General features: G+C 47.3%; 1 protein-coding gene across 1 annotated transcript in view; it reads right to left on the minus strand.

Annotated features, from left to right (window-relative positions):
- Nucleotides 1-12,812, minus strand: part of RYR3 (ryanodine receptor 3) — a 563,044-nt gene that overhangs the window by 196,813 nt on the left and 353,419 nt on the right. The window contains 5 exon segments of the mRNA XM_060146948.1: nucleotides 3,231-3,396; nucleotides 6,337-6,500; nucleotides 8,371-8,407; nucleotides 9,290-9,465; nucleotides 11,153-11,361. Coding sequence (XP_060002931.1) covers nucleotides 3,231-3,396; nucleotides 6,337-6,500; nucleotides 8,371-8,407; nucleotides 9,290-9,465; nucleotides 11,153-11,361 — 752 coding nt within the window.

Consider the following 12,812-nt stretch of genomic DNA (forward strand, 5'->3'; position numbering starts at 1 on the left):
GAGCCCTTAAAAAAAGCAGGCGTTTTCTCCTGCTGGGGGCAGAAGGGAAAATCAGAGAGAGTCTTGAAGCCCGAGAAGAACCAGATGCGCCCTTGTTGGCTTTGAAGATGGAAGGGGCCACGTGAGAGGGAATGTGGGCACCTCTGGAAGCAGAGAGGGGTTGGCCAGCAAGAAAATGGGGACTTTGGAACCTCAGCCTACAACCACAACTGGATCCTGCCGACAACGTGAAGGAGCTTGCGGGGGATGCTGCCCAGAGCCTCAGGACAGAGACGGCTCATTGCAGCCGACACCTTGATTTCTGGCCTTGTGAGAACCTGGGCAGAGAACCCAGTCAAATCTACAGAACTATGAAATGATACATGGATGCTGTTTTAAGCTGCTAATTTTGTGGTAACTTGTCAGGTAGCAATGAAGAAACTAGTGGCTTCCCAGCCGAGTTGGTCAGTTTGATAATAAATACTTAGCAAGCACTCACTAGGTACCAGGTACCGTCTCATGTGTTAGGGGATGCAGCAGTGAACCTGAGAGATGGCCTCTCCCCTCAAGGAGCTTCCATTCTGGAAGGGGAGGCTGCCTTCTAATGGAATAAGCAGTGAGGCCAGACTTGAGGCTGCCACAAAGTGCCACGGACTTTCTTCCCTTTGTGTTTAAGGTACCTTTTATCACGGGCTGCTATGTTTTGTCTTTGCAATGACAGACATTCTATTTCTAATCACGTGTGAAGGTCAGGGCATAGGAACTAGCCTGAATTGAAGGGTAACCCCTCTCGTAAATCGGAATCTCACGGCTGGCTCTGCTCTCGGAGCAGTGCGGCTGGAGTGGCAGCAACTGAGGAGTATCTCTTGTACATACATTTTATTTCTCATTTCTCCCATGATTACATTAAGTGAGACAGAAAAAGCTTTTCAAATCGCGTAGCAGTATTAACGGGGAGGTCTAGAAACAGTGTTTGAGAGAACCCTCCTCTCATTATTTTGGTTACTGGTCCTTTCTGAATGGAAAGCCAGTATATAAATATTGCTGCCCTGCTCCTCTTGAGATGATTGAAAAATGAAAATGGTTACAGCTGCAGAATAACAATTATCCCGCTGCTGGGAGCCCAGACGCATGGCTGGACACGTTACTGTCTCACGGGAATGAGAAGGGGGCTGGGTGGGTATGAGCCTCCCGAGGGTCCGTGCTCAGAGTCGTGACCTCCTCCCCGTTCCCACCTCAGGGTGGGAGTGGGTTTGGACCCCTGAGCAGAGTCATCAGGATCTGTACGCATATGGAGTCACGCCAGGCATCCTGGGGTGCGGGTGTCAACGTGCAGCTCAGACAGCTGACCAGCCCAGTGTCATGTGTGAAAGATGGGATACAAATGTGTTCTGCTCTTTGTTGTAACATCTTCTCGCCGTCGTGGGCTGTTTCCTGAAGCAGGCAAGTCACTGCTGCTGCAGATGCCATGGGCTATTTATTTATTTATTTAGGGACCTTAAAAGTGATTCGATGCTTTGGAGCTCTCTGTAGCTCAGGGAGGACCCTTCAGTCAAACTCATTTCAAAAGTTAATGGGAAAAAGCTAATGGATTCTGAAGGACGGCAGTAATGTGCACAAGCCTCCTCTCGGTACCGGTGGGGAAGGGAACGTGGAATCACGAGAAAGTACCGGAAGAATACTTCAAAGCCTGGCTGTGCGGAGGCCTCTTCCTGGGAGCGGCTGGTGGGGTCCCGGTTGCTGGGTGGTAGTGATGATTCCACTTCTTCCCAGGAGGAAGAGGAGGTGTGCAGGGGGCTACCCACTGCAGGAGGTCCTGGAGAGGACCGCCACACCAGCAGGCCGTCCCTGGCCCCCAGGAAGGGCTCTGCCCATCTGATTTTGGTCACCTAACATTTCAGACACTTGCTGCCAAGGGGCTTTTCAGCCCAGAGGCTGTAACCTGGGGCTGATTCTGGAATCTGGGGTTTTAGCCCTTTACACAGGAGCCGGATGCTTTCAGTCCGCAGTAGCTGGGTAAGCTTCCCTGGACGCTGCCTGCCACTGTCCTGGTCAGAACTCTTCAGGAGTTCCACATTTCTTCCTAATGCCTCCCTACCTTTCCAAATTTGTGACTATGAACCATAACCCATTCTATTCTGTCCATCGTTCCTCAAACATACACTATGCCCCCGTCTCCATTACGCTTCTTGTGCCATTCTTTCAATCTAGTACACTCCTCTCTCTCCACCTGGAAGAATTCTTTGTTTCAAAATCAAGATTTCTCTGTAGTAAACCTTTTCTTATCACTCTCAATGGAAGCAGGCTCTTCCTTCTCTGAACTCGGATAACACTCTGTCCACACGTACATGAGACTCTCCATTCTACCCTTGGAGTGTCAAGAAGGAAATTTGACTTCCTAACTTAGCCTGTCTCACAGTATGCTCTGTAGAACTCTAGGCTTATAGAAGATTACTAATTGTTTTAAAAAAAAAAAAAAAGCTCTTCTTGGTTAAATAATATGAGAAATGCTTGGCTAGGTTTCTTTCTGAAGCATTCCTTAAAGTTTTCCTGTACTAACACTCACTGCGAAACTTCCAAAGGAGGATATAACTTGTGGCATTTCCCAAGCTTACTTGGCCATCAGAGATGAAGCTTAAAGGAGATTAGGCTTCTTGTGGTTAATGACGGGTAAACCTACGTGGGTATAATTAATGGCTTCCCCAAGTAGTTCTGTCGAAGTTCATAGTCAATGAAAGAGCAAAACAAATTATTTATGTAAATGCATTTTAAAGCACCCTGTAAAGAAGCCATAGTGAATGAGAATAACCTTTTATTGCAAAGAGAATACTCCCCGGCAGATGAATCAGTTTTTATAGGTCTATATTTTGAGTACAGAAGTTTCTTAAAGTGAGGAGTATCTCTGTTGATCTTTTAAACTTTGCATCTTATATAGTGTAGGTAACATGAAAGTCGCACAAGAAATACTGATGGAACCAACAAATAACCTTTTAGAGCCCATCACCAAGGAAAAGTCTTCTCATCTTCTACAAGGATGACCAGCATTTCTGATCAACCAATAAATGAGATCTTTCCCTCTCTGAACAAAAGGAAGTCACTTTACTCTTGTCTTCCTAGACGGCACAGGACCACGTGGGTACATCAACTCCATGTGCTGTGGTGGGGATGCCACCTATGGAGAAGACTGAGGAGCTGTGCCCTGAGCACCAGGCCGGGGATGCTGCTGTCACGGCCCCAGGAGCCGCCCCTACCTGGTAGCAGGTGCCGAGTTCCCTCCCGTTGGCCGAGAAGGACAACATGCCCATTGCCAGATCCACGAGGCAGCCGATCTCTAGGTCCACATTGCTGCGACTTGCTCTTTGGGACGTGGCCACGATGTCCCCACCCCAGACCATGTAGCAGTTGCTGCGCTTCACACTAGGAGCCAGAGAGAAGAAAAAGCACAGAATCTGGACTGGGGGCGGTTTGGAATCAAGACTCAGGATTGAAATGCCCCCAAAGCTTCCAATGAAGCTTTCCAATCAGCCCCGAATAACCTTTTTTTCTTAAATGAATTCACTCAGTTTAGGAATGTGGCACTCTATCTGCTTCACAGAGCAGAGGGTTCAGGCAAGTTGTTTCCCAGCTCATCATCCACTCATGTTTCTGAAACAGATGATGGGGACGGTAGTACTCCCACCTTAGAAGTGGGAGATAAATGTGCAGAGAGGATGACTACCTCAGGGGGACTTAGAGAGGAATTTGGTATAAGAGGCAGGAACAAAAACTCTGTGTCCTCAGTTCCATTTCAGTGCCAGGGCAAAAGGCCATTTGACACTTGAGAACTCAGGCCCACATTCCCTAGGATGGCAGGCCTGGGCCCCAGGAAGACTTGCAAAGTAGATAAAGTTAGTCTCTGATGGCCTCCCACCTCCTGATCTGTACTACCCCCCCACCCCCACCCCAGCTCCCTGGAGCCCTACCCCCTGCACTCTTCACCACCTACCAACCTGGGTCCCTTTCTCAGCTAGCTGGCTACCACCCCCCAGAAAGAAAACTCCACCGTAGGCATTTAGCTTTAAAAGCCAACTATAATAACTAAAAAGCCTTTCAACTCCAAAGCCTGTTTTTTATTTTTTGCGGTACGCGGGCCTCTCACTGTTGTGGCCTCTCCCGCTGCGGAGCACAGGCTCCGGATGCGCAGGCTCAGCGGCCATGGCTCACGGGCCCAGCTGCTCCGCGGCATGTGGGATCTTCCCGGACCGGGGCACGAACCCGTGTCCCCTGCATCAGCAGGCGGACTCCCAACCACTGCGCCACCAGGGAAGCCCCAAAGCCTGTTTTTTTAATGGTAAGATTTCAAACCCGGGGTGGGCTTTGGAGAAGTGCTATGTGGATCCCCAGAGCCCCTCACGATGGCTGCGGGCAGGAGGCAGCTGGTATGTCTCTTCCTAAGCCCAGTCCTGGTGTGGCTCATCTGAGGGACCCAGTTGCTTAAAGTAACACCAAGTGATTTGTCTCAGGCTAAAGGAGAGAGTGACTCTATACGGGATGCTAGAGCAGCCCCTTTAAACTTCCTAAGGTCAATCTGATCTGGCCTTGGAAAGCCCAGAGTTTGATTAGAATTCTCCCAGTTTTTTTCCGGTTCTAGAAGCCCATCACTTTCCCAGACAACTAGAAATCCCGTTTGTAAGCATTCCTTCACCTCCTCTGCGGCACCAGTCAGGCTGGTTTCTCAGGGTGAATGCCCTCAGGCAGGGCCAGTGCAAATTGCTCATTCCAAAGAGTTATAGCCATTGCTAGATTTCCACTAAGGTCAAACTGTGGCGATGTCATTACTTCTTTTCAGTGATTAAAGTACGAAGTACACTAATGACTACAGAATTCAATTAATAAGGTACAGAAGCCGCAGGAGTGTCAAGTGCCACACTTTGGTCACATTTCAAAGGGTCCATGTTTGAAATGCCTGAAAACATCTGAAAATCGATCCTGTGTTTACTTATTGCACAAGACAAAGAACTAAGAGTTACTGAGCACCTGCTATCTACTGGGTCTTACGCTAGGTGCCGATGTGTCAGTTAATTTTCACAATGAATGTGGTCCCTGAGGCTCAGGGGATAAATAAAATAATCAGTCTGGCATGGCAGAGCGAGCAAACGGGAGCAACAGACCCAGCTGGGATGAGACTGTGCTTTTTGTTCTTCTGGCTGAAGAGCAAAGTCTGGAGTGGTCAACTGCTTTCGCATACTTTCCTTTAAACCAAACCAGATGCTGCATCTGGTTATAGCATCTACGCTGGGTCTCATAACATGATGAACATTCAGTAATGGTAATAAGAGTGCTGTTTATTGAGTACTTGAGTTGAGGCACTGTTGTAGGCTCTTATCTATGTATCATCTCACTAACACTCTGTGAGATTAGAACTATTATTCTCATTTTATAAATAAGGAAATTTAGACCCAGGGAGGTTAAGTAACAGGTCCAAAGTCACACCTCTAGTAAGTACTGGAACCCAGTTTAAAATGCAGGCGGTTTGCTTCCAAAGTCTGTACTCTTAACCACCCACCAACAATGGTCCCCCAGAAAACAGCAATTGTGCCTGACCTCGGGCCATTGGCCTCTGATGAGCCAGTAGCATCTGAAGAGCAAAACATTCCTGACTTTGTAGGGATAAAGTTATCATGAGAAACAACTTATTACATTTCTATACAAGCCTGCCATATGGGCAAGGACTCTAGTATCTCACTTAGGTGGAAATAAGGCATGGTCTGCTGGTTCATTTCTGGGGCAACCCTGGCTAAAGATCCTTCCTTGGTGGTAGTACCAATGGACCAGTGGGAGGGGATGGGTGTGCCTAAAACATTTTCCTTGAAATCCCTAATTTCTATTCAGTGGTTATTATTTATAAATTTGCCATGTCTGTTTTATGTTCTTTATGCTTTCAGCCATTACAAACTTTTGGGATGAGAAGTTCTGAGTCATCAGTTGCTGTGTGATGTGGTACATCTCCTTATTTTCTGCAACTGACTTCCCTCAAGCACCCAGGGAGTTTTCTCTGTCTTGTTCTTATGTTGTAGAAATTGGGGCTTGCCTAGAAATCACGGAGTCTGAGACGGAGCCCAGGCTTCCCAACTGTCCATCTGTATCTCCCATCCCTGGGTCATGTTTTATACATGTGATGAAATTGCCATTTATTTTGGCTAATAATGCTTCTCCCACCATAGTCCTCCCCCACCCCCGCCATTTACTTAAGGATTTTAAGCCTGTGCTTCATTTTCCCTTTATAATAGAGGCTGATGTTTCCTTCTTTGGGGTGTGAGGGGAAGGGAAAAAGACCGCTGGGGGAGGGCCAACCCTGCCCCTCAGGAGTCCTCTTACCTTTCGTGGACCCGGCCTCTTTCGTCCCCCAGGGTAACAGTCACGGTACAGTTTTTATTCAAGTCAAACTTTTCACTGTACAAATGATAGTCGGGAGTCACCCATCCGACCCAGACGCAGGAGGGGTCCTGTCCAGCAAAGATGCGAATTGCGTAGTAGCACTGCTGGGGAGAGACCACAGGGGGGCGTGAGTGACCCCCGCTCCTGTTGCGGGGAGCGGGCTCAAGAGGCAGAAATTATGCGGCAGCCCCCTTGACTCCCTTTTCTTAAAAAGCACACACTGTTCTGGGGGTGTGCTGCACTACACTCTGGACTGGGTGAAGAGTTGATGAGAGAGTCTGGTTTCCTTATTTTTTCCTTTTCTGTTGTGCTTTAGCCTAAAAAATCAGGCGTCTAATATACCACCCACTGCCCAGAAGATGCTGCTGCCGAGATCAGGGGCAGCCACTCAGAATGGTCAGCACAGAACCCTAACCCTCTTCTGGGTACCAGGGCTGCTAGGGAGAGCCAGGCACACCTCTGCCCTCAGAGAGAAGAGCCATGAAATTGCCCTGGGGGCCGGGGGTTAGAGAACTCAGGCTACACTTTCCAATTCTGCAGGAAGTCTAAGTTTTTTTAAGTCTTGAAAAAGATGCTACAAAAGAAAAAGCCCACAATGTGGCCAAACGTGCTTTGTGTGGTCATCAGACTCAGTGACAGGCAGGGCTGAAAATTAAAGCCATTCTTGGGCATTGTAACAACTTGTGAATTGTATCACTGTGTTATCATAACAACTAAAGCATTGAGGTAAGTGACTGCTTCATCATTTTCTTTATGAAACGAGCACATTTATTCTTTTTTTCTATTTTGCGTCTATTTTATTTTTTTTTAAATTTTTATTGGAGTTCAGTTGCTTTACAATATTGTGTGAGTTTCTACCGCACAGCAAAGTGAATCAGCCATACGTATACATATATCCCCTCTTTTTTGGATCTCCTTCCCACTTAGGTCACCACAGAGCACTGAGTTCCCTGAGTAGAGTTCCCCGAGCTATACAGTAGGTTCTCACTAGTTATCTATTTTATACATAGTATCAGTAGTGCAAATGAAGTCCTTTTATGTGTAGTCTGTCCTACTTTTTGATTGGAAAAGGGTCAGCCAGACACACTTGTGCTGGCATCGTGGCTCTGGCAGCTATTAATCATGTGACCTTGGACAAGTCATTTGTCCTCTCTGTGCCTCAGAGCGCATGATATTGTTCATCTCCTGGGGTTGCCCTGGAACTTAAGAAGGAAGGTGATACAATGTGCTCCGTGAAGTGTCCTGCACATAGTAAGTGTGTGACGTGCCGCTGCAAGAATCATACTCTTGATAGTTAACCTACGAACTTGGGGTTGCAGGATAACTTTATAGAAAGGGTGACATGCATTTCTTCCAGAGGAATTTGTGTGTGTGTGTGTGTGTGTGTGTGTGTGTGTGTGTGTGTGTGTGTGTGTTTTGGTCAGGTGCTAAAGAAGGATGAGAGAAAGAAAGAAATTAAGAAGCATTGCTTTCTGACCACTGCCTAGCTTGAAGGAAAAGAACCCAAGGCAGCCTCCATCTTCTGGGCTGGCTCCCTGCTCCTTTTTCTCATTTGACTGCTCTCAACATTATTCCTGGCACTGCTCAGAGAGACGGGAGAATTGATTCATAGAAGTTTACATAAAAGAGCAAACAAAAGGATTACATTAAGAGTCCCCCCTTTTTCCCCCAACCGATGTTCATTTCAATCAGAAAGGCAGTGCTGCGTCCCTGGTGGCAAATAGGCACCAATTACACAATGATGCCCAATTAGCTGCTCCAGGTAGAGTTCTGTTTTGCACTGAATAACTGTTTCTCTTTCCCCCACTTGAGAAATGCCATAGATACGTTCTGGAAGCATCAAGAAGGATATTAAAAGACAGAGTAATTGGCAATTAGAGAGGATCTCTAGACAGATCTTTGCTGTAGGGGCCATATTACCAGGCACAGCAAAGAATCAAATAATTAAAACCATAATTGAGCACATTTACTTACTGTTGTTGTATGAGAGAGTATTTCTTGCATCTGTTTCCTGGGGGGAAGAAATCCATGTTTTAGTTCTTCAGGTCTATAGAGAAGCCCACAAGTCTGACAGGCAACTGATCTACCTTTAATGATGAAAGCAAGTTTAAGAAGCTGGCTCTTTCCTATACATGAGTGATCCTGACTGGTCTTGGGACTTGTTCATTTTCAACCTGATACCACCAGGCAGGGCTGTGCCTTCCAACTCTTGGCTCTCGGCCCAGGTGTAAGTTAGAGCTAGGGGGAGGTTGTGAGACGCTAATAATGTAGGCAGGGATACCTTGGAATACATTATCCTGTTCTCTTAAGCAGCTTTGCTTGTTTAAAGCTTGGTAGATGGTAAAACTCTAGAGGAAACCCAGACCAGATATACACCAACAATAAAAAACAGACATTGAAGGGAAGAAAGATAGCAAGGAATATATTCCCTATCAGGAAGCAGGAAGTCACACAGCTGCTGGGCTGGACACTGGCCATAGTTATGCAAAGAAGGCAGTATTTGCCTACAGAAGCTTCTAATTTCACACAAAGGCAACCACAATTGCACCTCTCATGCACTTACATTCTTTTTCCTCCAAAAACATACGAATTATAGGTTGCAAGGAGGCTAGGGACTCAGACAGCTTGGGAAGAACAGAAACCTGTTCACTGGATGTGACCCAGTTAAGCTTGATTGGTCCCCTAATTATACACTGCACACGCACACATGTGCACGGGCATGCACTTGTGTGCACACCCATCCTCATTTCTTCCTGACTGAAAGCAGAGGGAACCCTACTCACACAGGAGTCCTGTGAGTTGTGCCGAGGTAGAGTGAGAAGGAGACAGACAGAAAGCCGACTTTGCAACAGACAGGCTGAGCACCTCTGAGAGCTGGAAGCTCCTCCCTCACCTCTTCTGGAAAGCGTCACTGTCCAGACACGGGCTGTGACTGAAGGAGGAGTGGCACTCCACCGGCACGCTCAGGCGGCAGTAGATCATGGTGGCGTTGCCGTTCTGCGTGCCGAACGTCTTGTGGATCACCTTGAGGCACGGAGGGCTGTCCATGGTGCCATCGATCCTCACCACCTGGAAATGCCACAGTCCTCACCTGACACAGCCTGACTCTGACCCACCCCTCCTCCCCTCACTGGCTACTTACGTCAAGGCTTTATGAGAACTACAAAGGGTGTCCCGAGTGATAACGAACCATTACACTCATCCTTACGTGGACCGTGCCCTATAAAATATCACACAGACCTGCCTCTGGCTGGGGAAATGAGGGATCTAAATTAGGGATCTAAAAATGCTCACTGGGCTTTCTGCAAGGTCAAGGATGCCGGGCAGGGGGGTAATGCAGTGTTGGATTTGCTGATGCTGACCTTTCAGGAAGGTGACAAGTGGCTAAAGGAGAAAATCTTTCCAGAGGTTTCCCCTGTCAGTGGGCATGAGAACATCTAAGGGAGAAGGCACCAGAAAGCCCGAAGCTCAAGAAGAGACATCAGAGTTTCCTTGGGGGGCACTGTCTCCCGCCCAGCGCCTTTCCCACCTTTACCACAGTCACAGCCTGAGCGCAGAAGCTCCTGGAAACTCCTCTACATACTGAGGAAATTCCCAGCTCCAGGGCACAAGCACTGCAGGGGATGCACTGGAGGATGAGAGATCAAAACTGGATTTTTGAAGTGTGTGTGTGTGTGTGTGTGTGTGTGTGTGTGTGTGTGTGTGTGTGTGTGTGTGTGTGTGTGTGTGTGTGTGTGGAGGGGTGAGGGGGGGTGGGAGGGAAGAGCAGAGGAAGTAAACAGACTTACAATAATAATTTTGTTACGATCTGAGCGTTTCTCCCTGCATTCTAGACAACAGTTCCTATCCTGCGGTCCATGAGTACGCTTACATATTTTTGTGTGGTTTGTATATTTTGCTAAGTGGAGGGTCTCTAGAGTCTATCAGTTTGTCAAAGGGGTTCATGACCTCCAAAAAGATTTCTAAAGTAATGGCCAGGTAGGAATCAGAGAAATTAAAGTCTCTACTATTTAAGACCGTGGGGAAAAGCGGAGGATGAAGAATTGATACTTTGCTGAATTCAAACTGGGCAGGGAGTGAAGGGGACTTACAGTCTGGGGGAATCAAGCCATTGAATCTAACGCTTCGGTGGAGCTGACTCGTCTGACATCCCATCAGCTCCCGTCCCACCCCTACGCCGTGAAAAAACCATGGTGGGGCTGGGCGATACAGAGGCAAGCAGATGTAGAACCAGAATCCGAATCAGTCTCCTTACAACATTTGGCTTCTCTGCCTCTCTGCTCCCCCGACAAGGTGGGAGCATCATAATCAACTACTACACCTCCACTTAAAAACCTGGAGACGGTTCTGCAGGAATTGAACAAAGCCTAAAAGCCGTCAAGTTATGAGCAGACGAGAACCATGTTTGGAACACATGATCCTGAGCGCAGGTACTGAACTTTTTTAGGAAAACAACATTGAAGGTCTCTGGATACTGTATTGCTATAATACCGGTATAGGAATGTCTGGAGAAAACATTGTGGCCCAAAGGTTTGGGGATGGATCTGCAAGGTGTTTACCGCTTGTAAGATGCCACTCAGCTGCCCCAACTAAGGTACCTGCAACGACAGCTCTGAGGGCCAGCGAGGAGGTGACCGGGGTAGGGGCAGCCAGGGTGTGGACTTAGGCAAGCGCCACCTGGGGACAGGAGCCTCAGCGGGAGTTCAGGGCCTTGGTCCCCCCGGCCTGCCAGGGTCCCCGCAACGTGCAGCATTACCTCTATCTGCGGATGATCCTTGGGCACGTTGACAAATGTCGGGAGGCGCTTGCTGAACCACATGGCCACGTCGCGGTTCATGTTGACAGCAAAAGGCTCAAAGCCCTCTTGGAGGCCGCACATGGTATAAAACTTGAAGGTGCTGGCGTCCATCCCGAGATTCATGCGTCCGATCTGAGACAGGCCCAGAGAGCATATGGGCACAAAGCCTGCAGAACGGTGAGAGAGCCCGGTCAGCCCGCGGGACTGTCCCGGGAAGCGGGGAGGAAGCGGAACCTTCGCTTCCTCCCAGCAGGAAAGTCTCAGCAGGAAAGACGGAAACATGGGACGGCGGCCTTTTCTTTCTTCCTGGCACATAAACTCAACAACGGGAAGTCACATGGAGTTTATGGCTGCCCTTGGTATATGGGAAAGAAGAGTGAGTCTGGTTCAAAATGATTTGTTGAAAAAAACAATCATCTAGGTAAAATTCTTCTTAAGACATAAATAAATGTCAGCTGGAAAAGTAAAACCAATAAGAGAAAAAGTGAAATTCTTTATCCATGCCTTAGCTAAAATTGATTTTAGGCCCTGGGTAATTTTATTTTATTTTATTTCTCTCTGGAGATATATATATATATATTTTTGAGGTACAGTTGATTTCCAATATATTAGTTTCAGGTGTACAACACAGTGATTCAATATTTTAATTGACTGTACTCTATTTAAAGTTATTACAAAACAATGGCTATATTTCCCTGTGCTGTACAATAATATATCCTCGTTGCTTATCTCTTTGATACACAGTAGTTTGTGTCCCTTTTTTTTTTTTTTTTTTTGCGGTATGCGGGCCTCTCACTGTTGTGGCCTCTCCCGTTGCGGAGCACAGGCTCCGGAAGCACTGGCTCAGCGGCCATGGCTCACAGGCCCAGCCGCTCCGCGGCATGTGGGATCTTCCCGGACTAGGGCACGAACCCGTGTCCCCTGCATCGGCAGGCGGACTCTCAACCACTACGCCACCAGGGAAGCAGTAGTTTGTGTCTCTTAATCCCATACCCCTGACTTGACCCTCCCCACTTCCTTCTCCCTATTGGTTATCACCAGTTTGTTCTCAATATCTGTGAGTCTGTTTCTGTTTTGTTATATTCCTTCAATTGTTTTATTTTTTAGATTTCACATATAAGTGATAACACAGCGTATTTGTCTTTCTCTGTCTGACTTATTCCACTAAGCATAATACTCTCTGGATCCAGCCATGGTGTTGCAAATGGCAGATTCGCATTCTTTTTTACGGCTAAATAATATTCCATTGTATGTGTATGCATGTGTGTGTGTGTGTATAGACACACCCCACACCATCTTTATCCATCCATCTGTTGATGGGCACTTAGCTTGCTTCCATATCTTAGGCCCTTAGATAATTTTAAATACTGCCCCCAAACAAAACAACGCCTAAAGAATGACTTGGTATAAACCACTCGACTTTTCTAGGTCTCAGCATCTTCTCCAGTGAAATGAGAGGTCTAATGGCTCGTGTCATTTTGAGAGTATGCTCCTAAGACGTTTTGGATGCTAACACAATGATTCTGCTTGTTTACAAAATACAGTTTACAAACCCCATCCTCCCAGCCTTCTGCTGTAGCCCCCTCCTAAGCAGGAAAGCGAGATTTTCAAGCAGGAG

Source organism: Lagenorhynchus albirostris, chromosome 1 (assembly GCF_949774975.1).
Source record: "Lagenorhynchus albirostris chromosome 1, mLagAlb1.1, whole genome shotgun sequence".
Taxonomy (NCBI): Eukaryota; Metazoa; Chordata; class Mammalia; order Artiodactyla; family Delphinidae; genus Lagenorhynchus; species Lagenorhynchus albirostris.